The 18,058-nt window shown below is 33.7% G+C and overlaps 2 protein-coding genes across 3 annotated transcripts; both read left to right on the top strand.

Annotated features, from left to right (window-relative positions):
• Positions 1–9,254: 9,254 nt before the first annotated feature.
• On the top strand, positions 9,255–12,460 carry BCE2 (2-oxoacid dehydrogenases acyltransferase family protein). Its single transcript, XM_078983229.1, has 8 exons — positions 9,255–9,774; positions 10,365–10,511; positions 10,595–10,720; positions 10,795–11,177; positions 11,268–11,515; positions 11,620–11,708; positions 11,809–12,036; positions 12,129–12,460. The coding sequence occupies exons 1-8, from the start codon at positions 9,589–9,591 to the stop codon at positions 12,240–12,242; spliced, it is 1,521 nt and encodes a 506-aa protein (XP_078839355.1). The 5' UTR covers positions 9,255–9,588; the 3' UTR covers positions 12,243–12,460.
• Positions 12,461–13,233: 773 nt separating this feature from the next.
• Positions 13,234–15,320, top strand: LOC145034726 (Fumarylacetoacetate (FAA) hydrolase family). 2 transcript variants are annotated; one of them, XR_013678191.1, is made up of 8 exons: positions 13,234–13,390; positions 13,476–13,641; positions 14,164–14,216; positions 14,390–14,452; positions 14,565–14,615; positions 14,689–14,806; positions 14,940–15,129; positions 15,161–15,320. XR_013678191.1 is itself a non-coding variant. In XM_078983228.1 (7 exons), the coding sequence occupies exons 1-7, from the start codon at positions 13,298–13,300 to the stop codon at positions 15,050–15,052; spliced, it is 657 nt and encodes a 218-aa protein (XP_078839354.1). In that variant the 5' UTR covers positions 13,250–13,297; the 3' UTR covers positions 15,053–15,232. The 2 variants fall into 2 exon arrangements, 1 of the variants encoding a protein (XP_078839354.1); XM_078983228.1 differs by having other exon boundaries at positions 13,250–13,390; positions 14,940–15,232.
• The last annotated feature ends 2,738 nt before the right edge of the window (positions 15,321–18,058 follow it).

The following is an 18,058-nucleotide window of genomic DNA, read 5'->3' as shown; positions in this document are numbered from 1 at the left end:
TTGCTACTATCAATTCAAGTTTGTACCAATTATATTTATACGCTTAGACAACTAATCCAATAGTCTCCCACTTGGATAAGTCTAATGCTCAATGCTTATTACACAACACGTACACTGGTACGTCGGGCGTACGCAGCCAGGGTGCAAACCCTAAATTGTAGGGTTTTGGACCGTATTTAAACACATTTATGGCCGCATGCAGCCTCTTATCTTCAACCTCCCTCATAATTTCGAAACCCTAAAGAGTGTTTGTGCATTGTGAAGCTTATTGAGCCATTTTTGATGTTATTTGGAGCTTTTGGAGTAGAAGGAAGAGCATTGAGGCGGTGATGTTTCACTAATGGTTTTAGAACCAACATCTTATCCCTCTTGTGCACCTTGTGGAGGTAAAAACTTTCAACCTTGATGTAGAAATCTCATGGATCTAGTTTTAGCTCAAAGTTGCCTTTCAGAGATTTTAATGGGTGTTAAGTCATAAAGTTGGATTTTTGGTCACTAGTTTCCCTTCATGCTAGTGTTAGATGGTCTTAATAGGTTAATAAACTAGGGTTTTTGGAGTTAAGGACTTTATAGCCATGTTAGACCATAAATTTGTAAACATTATGGTTAAGAACATCTTTTGTTTCCTATATCTGAAGTTTAGACGTAAGTGCTTAAAGGATTAAGCACTTAATAAGAGGGGTGGTAAGCAACCGTGTACGCAGGGCATATCGAGGGGTACCCTAAGCATACGTGGTTAGATTTCTGATCCTTGGTCAATTGCGAAGTACGCCCTACATACACAAGGAGTATTCCCTGTGTACTGATCGAGTTGACCAAGTTGACTTTGACCTTGATTTTGACTAGGGTTTGACCTAGGGATATTTTAGGTATTTGAATGGCAGTCTTAGTTTTGGTTACTGTTATTTGTAAAGATGACCAGTAGCATGAGTTTCAGAGCAACGTGTCAGTTCAGCTTTTCGTTTGTCTGTGAGGTGAGTTTTCTTACCACCTTAAGTGCACCGAAGGCACCTAGGCCGACCCATAGTATTATATGAGTAGAACTATATGATATCTTATGATCCTGTTTGATGTACTTGTATGATTTATGTATTGAGCTATATGGGCTTGGAGTCATTACAGACCTTGGGTTGATACAAACTCGGGGGTTAATTCAGACCCGACACAATTATTTGCTGTTATTTTTGGTTGATACGGACTTGACACAACCACATGCTGTTATATTATATGTATGTTGTATGTGGTAATTTAGAAAGCTGACTAAGCTTTATGTTTACAATTTATGTTTATGTTTTCTGGTACTTCCAGCTCAAAAGGGAATGACCCGACATGATGACACAACATTCTCCTCACATGATTTTCGCACTTGATTTATTTGTAATAGGATGTTTTGGAATACTATAATGAATGATGACTTTTGATACAATCAATGAATGAAAATTAACGGTTTTTAAATGAAAATTTTTAGTACTACTTTGGGTCGTTACACCGACGGTGGTCCGACAACTAGTTGTAAACTAGGGAATGGAAATTTTTGCTTAATATAATATTTATATTTGATTTGTCCAAAATGGCTTTAATGAAATTATTTATAGAATGGTTTTTATGGTTTTTAACCTTTTTGGGTTCTCATTTGAATAATTCCATATATATATATATATATATATATATATATATATATATATATATATATATACACTAGCCGTTACCCGCGCACAGTAGCGGGGACAAATAGCTTCTTTCAACGATATTTTTTTTAAAGAAAAATGTTATGTTCCAAAAGAAAGTTTATGTCGTGGGTGAAAGGAAGGACGGTAGTCATGATAGTTATTAGTTGAAGGCGGAAGGAGGCAGAGCGGCTGTGGTGGTGGTGGTTATACTGTCTTGGTTACTGGTTAGGGTTCTTCCAGAGAGTGTGCGTATATTTCTTACTTTGAAGGAATTACGAAGATAGATATTATGAGATGGCTTGTTACCAATGTGAGAGAAGAGATCCTCTATAAATTGTTGACATTGACCGCTTTAAATGGCTGAAGTGTTGAGATTGGTGGGTTCAATTTACAAATGAATTCTTATATTAATTTGATACCAGATTTTTAAGGGATAAAAGATAGGGTTAAAGTTTTAATATTATTATATTATAAATGGGTTGTACTTCAAGCTTAATAGTTTGGACGTCTTAAAAAAATAATATTATTATATTCAATCTATTTATAGAAATAGTTAGATTTCTTTTATAAGTAGTAAAGATATATATATATATATATATATATATATATATATATATATATATATATATATATATATATATATATATATATATATATATATATATTCTCTCATATTATCTATTATAACATATTTTGATTCATTGTATTTTTAATATGTCACACCCCCAAACCGAACGGCGGAAACATTCGGGGGCGAAGGACGTCATGTACAGTATCATAACAAATAAATAGTTAAGAAATTACACACAACCATCATATACATAATTGAAAAGTTTACATGATTGTAGTATTACATGTTTGCAAAAGTCAATTACAATATGATGTCCAAAAGACTAAACTAACGCCTGAGCGTAAGTCTTCAAAAGCTGTTGCTAACCTGGTTTAGCGATTTCCTGATAATACAAGTTATTTCAAAGAAAAAGTATCAACATTTAAGTTGGTGAGTTCATAAATAATATTTTGAGAAAATGTATGCCATTCGAAAGTTCATGTTCGTTTTCCAGAAAATCCGATATTTTCTTATGAGTGTATGAAATGACTATGAGTGTTTGTTGTATAAATTGTGTGTATTTGAACCAGGAAAATCGTATATTTTCCTAAAAGTGAAATGCAATCTCAAATGACCAAGACCATAACCTGTAAGCAACTATGACATGCTCACAAGAATGATGTTGTAAATCGTTATTGTACCAAATGAATATGTTTGAACCCAGGAAAATTCTATATTTTCCTAATAGTGAGGTGTAGTCTGATATGAACCAAGACCATGAATGTAAATAAATATGTCATACTTAAACTGAGAATGTATAGTTTTATTACTACCTCCATCCCAAATTGATAGTCCACTTTTGACTTTTGAAGTCTTTTTTCTTCAACTTTGACCTTAAATATTTTTGTTTTTTGATAGATAATACTTGATGCAAAATATATGAATGGATTCTATTTTAAATGTTTTTTTTTTCATTTTTATAAGTTTTATCAACTAATATATAACATAAATAAAAATATTTAAGGTCAAAGTTGAAAAAAAAAGACTTCAAAAGTCATAAATGGACTATCAATTTGGGACGGAAGGAGTATTAAAATAAAACTAGTTGTGGAAGTGTTTATCCTAAATTCTGAACATGCCGATAATACGCTAGAATATAGTTATTACCCCCGAACATGATTAAGTTGTGTATTACTACGTGCATGAGTCATTGTTTCCGCATGTTGTGAGTTCCTCATAACCATACTAGATGCAGTACCTAATGTTGACATTTGTCACCCCGGGGACTGTAGCTAACAGTCAGGGTGCGAAGTCGTAAGCCCCGTATAGATCTATACACACTTGTCACGCCCTCCCTCCAAGAGAATCTGGTTATAGGTGGGGACTTTCGTTTGGTACAAACAAATCCATATGACATCACATGATTGCTAACAACAAGTTCACGAGTAATATGATGAAAAATCGTTTGTATGAAATGATTTCCTTTTCTACCGTGTTACAAAGGCGTGATGATGAGTTGAGTTTTCTTGTAAAAGTATCATGTTATAGTTGAAATGGTTACCCTTGATATGATGTAGTATGGAAATGTATAAATAAAATATATTTCTATTTATAAAACATATTGTATCCCAAGAGGGTAAAGTTGTGTTGTGAGGTGTTTAGCATGATAACAACTTTATATGATAGTTAAACTAACAGTACGAAAAGTAAAGCAAAAGATTGATGTTTCACACGATTTTAACTGTGTGTTTACTTGTATTCCCCCCCCCCCCCCTAAAAGTGTTTCAAAATCATTTAAAAAGAATTTATAGTGTGGTTGTAGGGGTATGAACTCACTTGTTAGGAGTGATGATTTGATGAAAATGAGGCTTTGCTCGGGCAGCACTTCGACTGGAAAGAAGTCGATTTCTCGAAAATCTCGGGACTTCGGACTTGCATCGTGTCTCCGGATGATACCGGGGCATCGGGGGGGGGGGGGGGGTTAAAATAGGGCTTAAAGAGAGTATCGGGAGTGGGAGAGGAAGAGATGAGCAACCAAACTCGGCTGCCCCTTGAATTCTATTTATAGGGTGAATTTTCTGGGTTCACCTCGTGAGTTTCTAATGTTCACCTCGTGAGCTAGGCTCACCTCGTGAACTACATATGTTCACCTTGTGAGCTCGATAAGTCATTGCGTTCGTCATGGCTACTTGCCCTAGAAGACGTCCATCATCTGTTCACCTCGTGAGCCACTAATGCTCACCTCGTGAGTCACCTGACAACATGGGGTTTCGCACCCCGAACTTCAGAAAGTCATAACTTTCGCATACGAACTCCGTTTTCGATGTTATTTATATTGAAGCGTAGGTAAAAACAATATCTACAACTTTCATTTAGACTTCGTCAGCTAATTTTGACTTTATTTTTAATATTATATTTTTAACAGGCCGAGACAGGAAAAGTCCGTTAAAAATCCATAACTTTTTCATTCGATGTCCGTTTTCGTCAGACTTTTTACTGTTGTAATACTATTGATGAGATCTTCGATTCTCATTTAGGTCAGGATGGCAAAAAGTCGCTCGATCTCTATTTTGAGTTTTTAGCTGTGTACTGCTACGTCCGAAACTTCGAAAAATCATAACTTCCTCATACGAAGTCAGATTTGGGCGTTCTTTTTATGTATGTTCACGGTTTTGGGATATCTACGACTTTCATTTAGATACCTAAGGCTAAAAAGTATTTTATTGGAATTTCGCATTTTACGCTTAACAGTGTCTTACCGGTATTGTCGCGGATCTTCGATTGGTCATAACTTCTTCGTTATAACTCGGATTTTAGTGTTCTCTATAGTTCTAAAAACCTTGTTACGGTATCTACCACTTCATTCAACCCAAATAAGCTTTTAGGAATGTTAAATTTTGACCTAAATTTGACTGGTGTTACATTATATTGACCTGAAATATCGGGTTGTTGCATAATATAAACAATCATTTGTTTATAAATAAATGTTACATGTGGTCCGTTATTTTACAAATTAATTTATATTCTACTATTTTATATTATTCACACATTATATATAACATTATAATATATTAGGCTTATGAACAGTAACAGGCCGAGCTGATTACTATTCATCGACTTGTGTTAAATTTTAAAGTCGAACATATTTCCACCTTACACCGTCATTGATTGTCCAATGAAATGCTTACATAGAGCTGATTATGGTCATTGTCTCCTACTGCTTTCATATTCTTCCGTCACACCTGTTTTTGTAACGACATAATTTTTCAAATAAAATTTTAATTTTTAATTTCATAAAACACATGTCATTTTATATAAAACATCATAATAGTCAAAAAAAGTTTTCAAAACATTATATCAAATCCAGGATCCACAATCATAGCTCCATGTCCAAAGTGTGTGGACAATCACGCCGGTGCCTTCCCGCGATCCTCGGAAGTACCTAAAACACATAACACATAACACAGTAAGTTCGAATGCTTAGTGAGTCCCCCAAAATACCACATGCATATAAATTAGCCACTCGATGCTATAACTCTATAAGACCTTCCGGTCCAAAACATACGACATATACATATCACATAAGTTCACATAATTCATATCAATACATAAGACCTTCCTATCACATATAAATTCCACTCTAAGTAACGTATAGTGAGAAGACTCACCTCGAACTATCTCGGAATAATCTCAGACTCAAATCTCTGGTCTAGCCTCCGTCTAATACATAAACAAAAATTTTTGTTTAATAACATCACTCATTAAGCTAGACCCCCCATTATGCTCTCTCAGAAGGGTAAAAGACCATTTTACCTCTTCGTGAGTCCAAAAGTCCATTTGTTGACCGAACCCTAAAAGTCAACAAAAGTCAACGCCTGCGAGTATGCTGCGCGTAACAAATCCCTACGTTGGGCGTACTCGTCCTCTTTGCTGGTATCGGACTGATCGAACCTTACACCCCGTGTACTAGGATTTACGCTCAGCGTACATCCCAGTTTCACTATTTTCTCACTTATGGTCTTAATCAGTTAAGAACTTGGCTCAAAATACAGATCTAGACCCCCTACAGTCTCCTAGTCCATAAAGTTAAATACTTTACGCCTTTGCATGGCTAGTTTGGCTTTAAACACTCAAAACCATCATCCATTTTCTTCCTTAAGCTCATATCCCATGCATGGTTAGTTCTTATTGACCAAGATTGGATTTTTATGACCTTATAACACGAAATACACTAGCAAGGGACATATCTAGGTTCTTAAAGCTCATCAGCTCATAAAGCCATCAACTTTTAGGAAAATAACCCTAAAACATCCCATATAAGAACACACAACAGAAAAGGAAGAAAGTTTGAAGCTTTATACCTCCAAATGAAGCTTCTCACACTGCTAAGCTCAGATCCAAGTGCTTGGGCTCTTACTCCTTATTCTCCAAAGCTTCATTTCCACTCTTAAGGCTCAAGAACACACCAAAAAGCTCTCAAGGGCACTCTCTAGCTATAAGTAAGAGGATTAGGGGTTTGGATAGACAAGTCTCTGGAAATGGTGGCCAACAATGAGGCCATAACGTTCTTTAAATAGGGGGTTCATTTAGAATTAGGGTTTCATTCTGGGCCTAGTACACCCCACGTACACCTTGGTACGCCCCGCGTACCTGGAAACCTCCGCGTCATGAATACGCTCACGAGTACGAGCAACGTACTCCCTATTACGCCCAACGTACTCGATTATCACACAAACTACACAAGGGCTAAAACTAACAACTCAAGGAAAGAAGAAGGGCCAAGGAGATATACCTGATCTCGGGATGTTACAATTTTACTTTCACAATGCCCATTGTTGTATTCTTTATCCTCTGACTCCTCCGGATTTCTCATTTTCTGACGCATTCATGCTAATCCCACTCATTGCCGATTGCTATTTGTAAGTAATATGCGTTTTGTCTTCAGCCTTCTACTCTACTATCAGATGACAACATTATTTTTGCCTTCTTCTTCAGGTTCACTTTGGATTTTAACTTTTCTGGTTGTTGCTTCCGCATTGTCTCTAATTTTCAAACAATTTCTTTGTACAACGTTTGGCCCCAATTTGTTGTTTCAGGTGATGAATTCTCTATTTCTACGTGTGGATTACGTTGAACCCTAGATGATCATGCTAATTCAGTTTTCATATCTTAGATTTGAGTTGTTGAAATAAGTTTGGTTGTTACAATGACGAAGATCGCAAAGACACATGCTATTGTTGACACTTTTCCAGTAATGGAAATAGTCTTAATACTAGAATGAAAATAGTTTTTTGTTTATTGATATTTTCCCCGTGTTCAAATATATGATTATAGGTTTCATTTACATGATCTTTGTTGGATAAATAGATAAATCCCCATATTTCGTAACAGAAATTGTAGGAAAATGATTTTTTCTATCTCAATTAACGATTCATAATATTGTTCATTGTTTTCATGGTAGTTGGATATTAAAATTTTGGGCATCTATTATTTGTAAGGGATATATGCAGAAAAACACAACCAAATATATATATATATATATATATATATATATATATATATATATATATATATATATATATATATATATAACCTTATTTTATTTTTATGTTTAGATAAATAATTATATTTACCATTGCCATTCAAAAAAGACCAAAATACGGGTTTTTAATAGAAATTGACGATTAAAAATATAATGTAGCTTACAATTTTGTTTCTTTAATACGGCATTGGTTAATATCTCGAAATTTTAAGACTTTCTTAGTGAAATTCTTTATTAATTCCTTCATTTTTGATATGTCCAAAAGGGAAGCTTGTTTAATTAATCAATTTACAAGCCACGCTTTATACATAGGTTAAAAGATATATCCTCTTGTTTTTTTTAGAGTTTATCCTAGGGGTGTTAATTTATGACACGACACGATAAAAATACACGATACGAAACGAAATTGGGACGAAATCAAAATTCGAATTCGTTTTCGTGTCGTGTTCGTGTCAAGTATTAAAAACACGATATCGTGTTGTGTCGTATTCGTGTTTAAAAATCCACACGAAATTGACACGATTGAGCATGTGTTTGTCGTGTTTGTCGTTTTTATCGTGTTATATATGATTAAATATGAATTAAATAAAATAATAGCTATGTAATATTATCTTGGGAAAATGACTTAAAAGCCCAAAGAAGTTTCCAAACCATTCAAAAAACCCCAATCATGTTTTGTCTGTTTAAAAAAACCCAACGAACTTAACATTTTGTCTAAAAAGTCCAACAAAGTTTCAAACCGTTCAGAAAATTTCAATTTTGTTTTGTTTAAGTTCGTTGGGTTTTTTTGAACAGTCAAAACATGATTGGAGTTTTTTAAACGTTTTGCAAACTTTGTTGGTCTAACAAGTTATTTTTCCGATACGGTAATAAGCCATGTCATCTGTTTCTCTTATTTGACTTTCGAGAAAGTGTAACTTAGTTGGACTTTTTAGATAAAATGTTAAGTTTGTTGGGTTTTTTTGAACAGACAAAACATGATTGGAGTTTTTTAAACGGTTTGGAAACTTCGTTGGACTTTTAAGTCATTTTCCCTATTATCTTTGTCGTGTCGTGTCGTGTTGTCGTTTTTTAATTGGTTCGTTTTCGTGTTAGTGAAAAAAAACACGACATCGTGTCGTGTCGTGTTCGTGTTACAAAAAATATTGTCGTGTCGTGTCGTGTCAGACAAAAACACGACACGACGGCCCGATTTGAGAGGCCTAGTTTATCCTTTGTGTTGCTTCATTGTGGTTACTAAAGCTATAGTTATTCTCATTTACTAAGTTCATTTTACCATCAAGGTGATCAAAAACTAAGAGATACAGAATTTCATAACAGGCATTCGATAAGTATAAGATTCTAATTCTAAAATTAGGTCGGACATATTTTAGCGTTTAATAAGGCATATACCATTTTTTTTTGGAATCGACGTAGCACAGGTTACAAATCTTTTTTTTTTTATCTGATTTTATCAATATGCATTTTTCTGGATTCGGCGCATCTCCGGGCTCTAAAACAAGATGATTTTTTATTTTATTTTTGGAACCGTTCGAGTTGTTTAACAAAGCTTTTTCCATCTTTATCAAAGTCGTGCCATTAAACAAACATAAGAAGGTGTTTGGTGCCTGGTGGGCATGAGCTCGTTGACCATATAAGAGCTGTTATGGAAACGCAACTGTCACACTCCGATCCATCTTTTCATCGTTTCACATCTTGTTCATATGAAGCAATTCGTATTGCTTAAACTTCCGATGTTTTGATCGAATCTCTTACCTCTCGATTGATATATTTTCACAACCTATTTGACGATTTTTGCCGGTCGATCGGGTCGGATCATTCACAAGATGCTGTTATCTCGCCGGATTCTTCGTGGAAGGTCTTTGAATGCCGGTAGGAGCTGCTTGTGTCATCTCGTTTCTACATCTTCAACGTCGGCGGTGGCCACTACTGAGCTAAAGCCTCCTACAATCACCCAATTCTCAACCGCAGCTCCAACTTCTGCCAAGTTAAAGTTCGACGGGTCTTACAAGGTTAGTATAAATTGAAAATTTCCTTTTACAAATTTGATATGCTTTAAGAGGTTAATATTTAATTGCTTCAGGCATAACTTACATCTACGTGTGGGTGGGTGTTTTCGATCTAAATTATGTGCATGCATAGGCTTCTTTCGATCTCATAGATATCGAAATCGAACAAGAAACTACATTTATGCAATTGCTTCTCTCAAAATTTCTCACTAGATTCAAGGAAACTATTAGGTTTTGATTTTGTTTCCAAAAGGATTATGGTTTTGAACTTTTGATGAAGAATATTCGCTTAATAATCTTTTTTCAGATTGTATCTTTCCTAAAGATTCATCACTCCCATTCTAATTTGATGTCTCTATTACCTTTTTTGGTCAAATGAGTCACTTTTAGTGACTAAACTCTACACACGTGTTAACAAGGGTGCATCCCATTCTAATTTGATGTTTCTATTACCTTTTTGGAGTAACTTTTACATGTTTCTATGTGAACAAGGGTGCATTCCATTAAATTAGTGGTATTTCTCATCTGAATCTTGATAAAACTTCATACAATTATCATAAAAGGTAATGATTTGGTTGTACTTTATTATGTAGTTGAACAAACTGTACAATGTCAAGAGGCACTACTTTTCAAGTAATGCAGTGGGTAGTCAACAAGCTGGTGGCATTATAGATGTACCTTTAGCACAAACTGGTGAAGGCATTGCAGAATGTGAACTCCTCAAATGGTTTGTCCAGGATGTGAGTGATTTGATTTGGTCTTACAATAAATACATCTTCCTTTCCTTTAATTGAATCATTCAAACTAAACTTGTTTTTTTCAGGGAGACCATGTTGAAGAATATCAACCTCTTTGTGAAGTTCAAAGTGATAAAGCAACTATAGAAATAACAAGCCGCTATAAAGGGAAAGTTTCCAAGATTCTGCATGCTCCTGGTGACATTATAAAGGTAAAAACACCAGTAGTAGTATTAACAATTTCCATAAATATGGTAAAGTAATTTTGATCTGACTTTGATTTCAGGTTGGAGAAACTCTATTACAGTTGGTGGTTGATGATTCTGCTGTTCCATTTAATGATTCTGATGATGCATCAGTAGGTTCTGATGGATCAAAGTCTGATGAACACAAGCTTGAGCTCAGAAAGAGTCTTGCAAATGACAATTTATCCACCCCTGCTGTTAAAAGTCTTGCAAAGCAACATGGTATTGATTTAGCTGATGTCACTGGAAGTGGTAAACATGGAAGAATATTGAAAGAAGATGTTCTAAAATATGGTGTAGAAAAAGGAATTATCGATGATAAACCTGCTTTTAATCCTACTTCTATCGAACCCATGTCTGGACCTGAAGAACAACTTCAAGAGATGGCTGAATCACTTTATCATGATAAGATATTCTCTCTAAGGTATTATTATTATTATATAAACAATAAACAATTTCATGAATTTGATTGGAGTAAACATGTTATTAAAGTTGTCAAGTTCTTTGTTGCTAGGGCTTATCAGCGTGCAATGGTTAAGTCAATGACTGCAGCTGCTAGTGTTCCTCATTTTCATTATGTGGAAGAAATAAACTGTGATGGGCTTATGAAACTTAAATCAGCTTTCCAGAAAGAGAATACTGATCCAGATATTAAATTCACATTCCTTCCTGTCTTAATAAAGTCATTATCCATGGCATTGACCACACATCCATTAGTCAACAGCACCTTCAACTTGGAAAATTATGAAGTCACTCTAAAAGGTCTGTAACTCTGTATAGTGTATATTCTCCCATTTCACATGTTCTTTTTAGCTTTTATTTTTCAATTGATTAATCTGTCAAGTGGTTTGTTTATTTGTTAAAAGGCTCTCACAACATTGGAATTGCCATGGCTACACCTTCTGGACTAGTTGTACCTAACATCAAGAATGTTCAATCTCTTTCCATATTGGAGGTTAGAAAAATCTACACAATTAAGCAAAAATGAAAGTATTGTTATTTTTTACATCAGTTAACTGAATATATTATTATATGATATTATGTTTATTTTGTAGATAACTAAGGAGCTATCGCGTCTAATAAAGTTAGCAATGGCAAACAAGCTTCCTCCTGCAGATATAGCTGGTGGAACTATAACTCTAAGCAATATCGGATCAATTGGTGGGAAATTTGGTTCACCCTTGATTAATGTTCCTGAAGTTGCCATAATTGCCCTTGGAAAAATTCAGAAAGTTGCATCTTTTGGGGAAGATGGAAGCATTTACCCTGTCTCTCTTATGACAGTAAGACCCTGTTTGGATAATGTTTAAAAGTTATATGTTGACAATTAGCGTAAATTAACTTTTTTTTTTTTTTTTTATTGAATTAAATTCAGGTGAATATAGCAGCTGATCATAGAATACTTGATGGAGCAAATGTTGCGATTTTCTGCAAAGAGTGGAAGATGTACATTGAAAAACCAGAGTTGTTGTTGCTGCATATGCGATGATCTGTCATAATCATGTTTTTAGGCCAAAAAAAAAGAAAGATATGCAGACAGATTATGTGTGGAGTACATCTTTGTAAGTTAACATAAATGTATGCTAAATTTAAATGTTCTTGTGTTGTGTGTGAACCTTTCTTGCTTCAAAACTGAAAAAGAGAATGAATGTATTGCGGGAATCTTGTAACTTGTTGAATCAAAAAGTGTGTTTTTACTTTTTTTAATGCGTTTTGTTTTTAATAAAGATGATATACAATTTCCATTCTTGGAAGTCTCCTGTTGAACATGTGATGTACTTTGCAATAACTAAATTTCTGCAATTTCCACGAAAGGGTGCAGCAGCTTATGAAATATTATCAAGACTTGTTTGTATTCGTTCTTTTAAGTTTAATCACACAAATAAATGAATATGAATCATAAAGTAACATTTTTTGTATCCGTGTTTGATATCAAGAAAGTAAATTGTCATGTTTGTTCACTATGAAAATGAGTTTGTTTTTGTTCATTTATATTCATTCATTAAGGCCCAAACAAACAGAAACGAGACATGTTCACGAACCAATAAATGAATACGTATATTTACAGACATAAAATGTTGCAAACCCAAACTTCTATAACATTCATATCTAAACAATTCCTAACGAGACATTTAAAAAAAACATTTTAATTACCAACTTTAACAAGAATAAATGAATGCAAACTAAATAATAAACGTTCATGAAAATAAATTAAAAAAACTAGAAATCTATTTGTGTTCGTTCATTTAGTTATGTAAACATAACATATTTTTTCATAAATAAAGAATTCTACACGAACTTTTCTTTCAAAAAAAAAAAGAAAAAGAAAATATAGCCATCATCCTCAGACTCAATAGTTCAACTTTTAACTTCAAATTGGGCTTTTACAAACTTAACATGGGTTGGCCCAAAGCCCAAACAGCAAGTAAAGTTTGACTACCTGCGAGTTTGAGTTGCCACCGAGTCACTGATCGTTGAAGATGCCGATTTGCCGTGTATATCTTTTGTTGTATCCGTGTTGGGGAAGCAGAAGTATTGACAAGTATGGACAAACTGCTAAGCGTCGGGACTAAGATCGTCGCCGTCGGCCGTAATTACGCCGCTCATGCAAAGGAACTCGGAAACGCCGTCCCTAAGGTTTGTTTAATGTGGTTCTGCATCTCCTTGTTGAAGCTGATATGCGATTTAATTATTGTGATTCTGTGTGTGTTTGTGTTTTTAGGAGCCGGTATTGTTTTTGAAGCCTACATCCTCCTACTTGGAAAATGGGGGAACGATCGAAGTTCCGCATCCATTGGAATCGCTGGATCACGAGGTGGAGCTGGCGGTCGTTATTAGCAAAAAGGCTCGCGATGTTCCTGAAGCTTCTGCCATGAATTACATCGGAGGTAACGCGCTTTTATTAACTTATATCCCCCTTCCTTCAGTTTTCTAGAATTTTATATATAGATTTTAGGTCTCCGATTGTTCATTTGCCTCCCTTCTTCTTATATCTCCTACAAATTGACTGCTCCAGATAAGTACAGTACATTGCATAATAGAATGGGTATACACTAATTGGTGACACTATAGAACAAAATTAATCCAAGAAATTGGAGAGAGGACCTTAAAGAAATTCCGTGGTCAAAGAAGAATCAACTAGGCCAGCCACTAGATAGGGAGTCTAAATGCGTAAGACAAAGGGAGTGAGTGATATTGATGCTTGTTCTTACCCTGCAGTTTCATAAAATTTTCATACTTTCAAGTATCAGCAACCAAACTAAATTATCTTTTATTTTGAATCAATTCAAATTTCAAAACAATAAAAAAGGAGCAAAAAGAAGATTCTTTATACAATGGAGTAATGTCAACCTTGCTTCAATTTTCTAGAATTTTAAAGGTCTCATAGCTGGAAGCTTGTTTCATTTTAGGTTATGCACTTGCACTGGATATGACTGCAAGGGAAATCCAGGCTTCTGCAAAGGTAATCAGTTATTCTCAAGCTTATTGATATCAGGATTCTTATCTATGTGTTTATGCAATCTTTTTTATAAGAATGTCAAACATAGTTGGAACTTGGAAGAAATTATCAGGAATACAGTTTTAAGACAAAAGTTGTAAAACTCTCACTAAATATGTTGTGTAATTACATGGCAGTCTGCAGGTCTTCCCTGGACTGTTGCTAAAGGACAGGACACTTTCACACCTATCAGCTCCATTGTAAGAATTATTAGAAACTACACTCTTTTCTGGTAAATTGTTAATTTGATTATGATTTTGTTATCTTATTATATTAGTTGATAATTAATAGACATATTTAAATAATTTGCAGCTCTCTTTGTCAAGGGTGCCAGATCCTCATAGCTTGGAATTGTGGTTAAAGGTAGCCCCTCCATTCCATAATAATAATCCACTTTTATATGTTGAAATTAGTGTTTTACGGTTTTACCCCTCAGGTTGATGGAGAAATAAGACAAAAAGGGTCAACAGAAGATATGATATTTAAGATCCCGTTTCTGATCAGTCACATTAGTTCTATTATGACACTTCTTGAAGGCGATGTCATACTCACAGGTAAAATTTCTAAACGTGTTTTGAGTTTTTGTTTAAAAAAAAAAATCATTTTGTTGCATAAATGAATGCACATTTAATTACCCTAGAAAATATGGAAATGTAGTTACCTAAACTTAATGAATTATTTGAGTAGGAACACCAAAAGGTGTTGGCCCAGTCAAAGTTGGTCAAAAGATAGAAGCTGGCATAACAGGCATATTGGATGTGCAGTTTGATGTTGGAAGGCGTCAAAAGACCATAAGTTGAAACAAGTTTGTAGTGCATATGCCATTTCTGTAACTTTTAAACAGATACTTCTATTCTACATTTAGATGATGATGATGGCTTCAGAATAAACATCTATTCTACATTTAGATGATGATGATGATGATGGCTTCAGAATAAACATCTACTTGGCTTTAAACTAATTTCATGACAAATTTTGTTTGTTTGTCTTTGATTGGAGGTTCCAAACGGAATTTGTGCTGTCAAGAAATAAGGTTAAATACAAGAAATAAAAATGTACTTTCATTGATTTGTTTTTTTTTTTCCCATTTTTTTCCTATTACATTATCATACTATGAAAAATCCACCATACAAACAGTTATAAAAAAACACAAATTTTTTGCTCTAAATAAATAAGATTTTTCAAAGTAAAAAAACAGAATGCTATAATCTGGTAGATTTTTTAAAGGGAAATCTTCGAAAAGGTCTTAAAATTTTATCTTAATTTACGAAAAAGTCTCAAACTAAAATTTGTTTAAGAAAAAACATGAATTACCATAAAAATTGTGATTTGGCCCTTTTTTTTTTTTTCCGGTTCCCGGTTTCATTACTTATTTGGTTTCATTAAAATCATATTATTTTACCATAATTTAAGAATAAGCCTCAAATTAAAATTTGGTGATGATTTGACCATTTTCTCCTTGTAACATACATTTTATCGGTTTTATTGTTGATCTAGATGTTTAGTTATTAAATGAGCTGATGAGATGGATATGTTGGATTATATAATGATATGTTTACCACAAAACTTGCTATCCTAATGCATTGTATATTTTTTGGAATATAAAATCCATCCAACGAACATTGCAATAATTACATAAACCAGCATCAACTTTGTCATTTTTAAGTTTATAAGAAATTTCAAATTATCTATCTAAATTTATGTAACCCAATATATCCATCTCATCAGACATCAACTCATTTCCTGTTGTTTTTTTCTTGAAAACACACATTTTATTTGTTTCATTGTTGACCTAGATATATAGTCATAACTAAGTCGATGAGATGAATATTAAATTTTACAGTAAATTTATCATTATATAATCCATGGTATCCATCTTATTAACTAATTTAATGATAGGTGTCAAAGTCAACAATGAAACCGATAAATGTGTGTTACATAGAGAAAATTGTGAAATCATCATTAAATTTTAGTTTGAGACTTATTCATAAATTAGGGTAAAATATAGGACTTTAATGAAACCAGGTAAGTAATGAAATCGGTAAACCGGAAAAGTTGATCAAATCGTCATTTTTACATGTAATTCATGTTTTTTTGTAAACAAATTTAAGTTTTGAAATTTTTCTTAAATTAGGGTAAAATATTAGGACTTTTCAAGATGCAATCTCTTTATAAGAAAAAGTTGAAAACACCATGATGTGATGGAAAACACATATATGGAAGGAATATGATCTGATACGCAACGTCACAAATAAATTAAAGACATTGCTATTTTTTAATTTTTTCTTAAAAAGTTGCAATGAAGTCTTGATTCAAATATCATGATTGGAAATAAAATGTTGGAAGAATTAACCTGATAAAAAATAAATTTGTACCTAAATATTGTATATGTATGGTAGGGTTTTGTATTTGTGGATTCAATTTTGGGAGTTGATGTTTGCATATTCTTGTGTACAGGGTGGTGGAATCAGACTCTTTAAAATATGGTTATGTAAAATCACACAAGTAAATGATCAGATACCATGTTAGTCAAAAACAAAAAGGCTTTGTATTTTATAGTTTTTAAAGGAAACAATCTAAAGTCCGAATGAAAAAGTAACATTATTTGTATGTGCAAATTGTCTTAAAGTAATCATAAAAAAAGAGTGAAAGACCTCATTTCATTATAGTGTGGTTGATTGGACATTAAGTATAACATATGTTATGTCCCAAAGATTTTTTATCTTAATCATGTGGATCTGTTGTAACGCCCGCAGATCCGAGCTAGTGAATTTAGAGATATTAGGGGTCAAAAACGACTTTTCGACAAAAGATTATTTAAAATAAATAATCTTAACAAAGTTGTAGAATATTTCTCAAGGGTTATGTATATATAAAGAATGCCGAAATCCGAGTTATAACGAAGAAGTTATGACCCGTCGAAGTTTAACGGCAAAACCGGCACGACATCGGGAGATGTAAATAGTGAATTTTTGATAAAGTATTTTTTAGCCTTAGCGATCTAAACAAAAGTTGTAGTATATGTTAAACCGAGAATATCAAAAAAAAAAAAAAAAAAAAACGCCCAAATCCGACTTCGTATGAGGAAATTATGAATTTTTTAAGATTTTGCATAGCAGTGCATGTGACAACCTGAAATTTCCATTATGTACAAACTTTATAAGGTCAATAGAAGTATTAACAGTCACAGTAAATTTTCAGACTTTTCTGTAGAAGTTTGAGTATTTCGGGATTTATCACTTAAGGAGATATCAGGAGAGTGGACGCACTAGGGTTTTGTGCAACACTATTATTCCAAAACTCTATTACATTAGAGTTCATTACGGGAATAAAATATTTTCTGCCAAAAATCTCAAGACTATATATAAAATTTTGAGCGATATTCATTCATTATTGACAATTCCAACTAGAGAAAAGTCATTTCTCTCTCACGGATCTTCGGGTTTTCATCCCAAATCGTGAGTACCCTTCTCTAGTTACATTATATGGCTTATAACATGTTTAATAACCTCGATTACATAGCACAACTGCAAGATTCGGGAGTTTACCGCCCAAGAACATCTTGGGGAGTAAACTCCTATATAAGGCTTATATGATGTCTAGTCCCTTCCGCATGTTAAATAACGATCTTAGGATGGTATGTAAGTGTATTTAAGACAAGAAAACACCAAAGAAACACCCAAGTTTAGGTGTTCACGGCCCAAGGAGTTCTTGGACCGTGAACTCCAAAAACAAGGACCAAAAAGTGTTTTTAACACTCCTAAGGCTTTGGACAATTACCTAGGTTTACTCCTAGATAAATTAAG

Source organism: Lactuca saligna, chromosome 3 (assembly GCF_052625555.1).
Source record: "Lactuca saligna cultivar CGN05327 chromosome 3, ASM5262555v1, whole genome shotgun sequence".
In the NCBI taxonomy this organism is placed as follows: Eukaryota; Viridiplantae; Streptophyta; class Magnoliopsida; order Asterales; family Asteraceae; genus Lactuca; species Lactuca saligna.
This window is presented reverse-complemented; position numbering and strand designations above follow the sequence as displayed.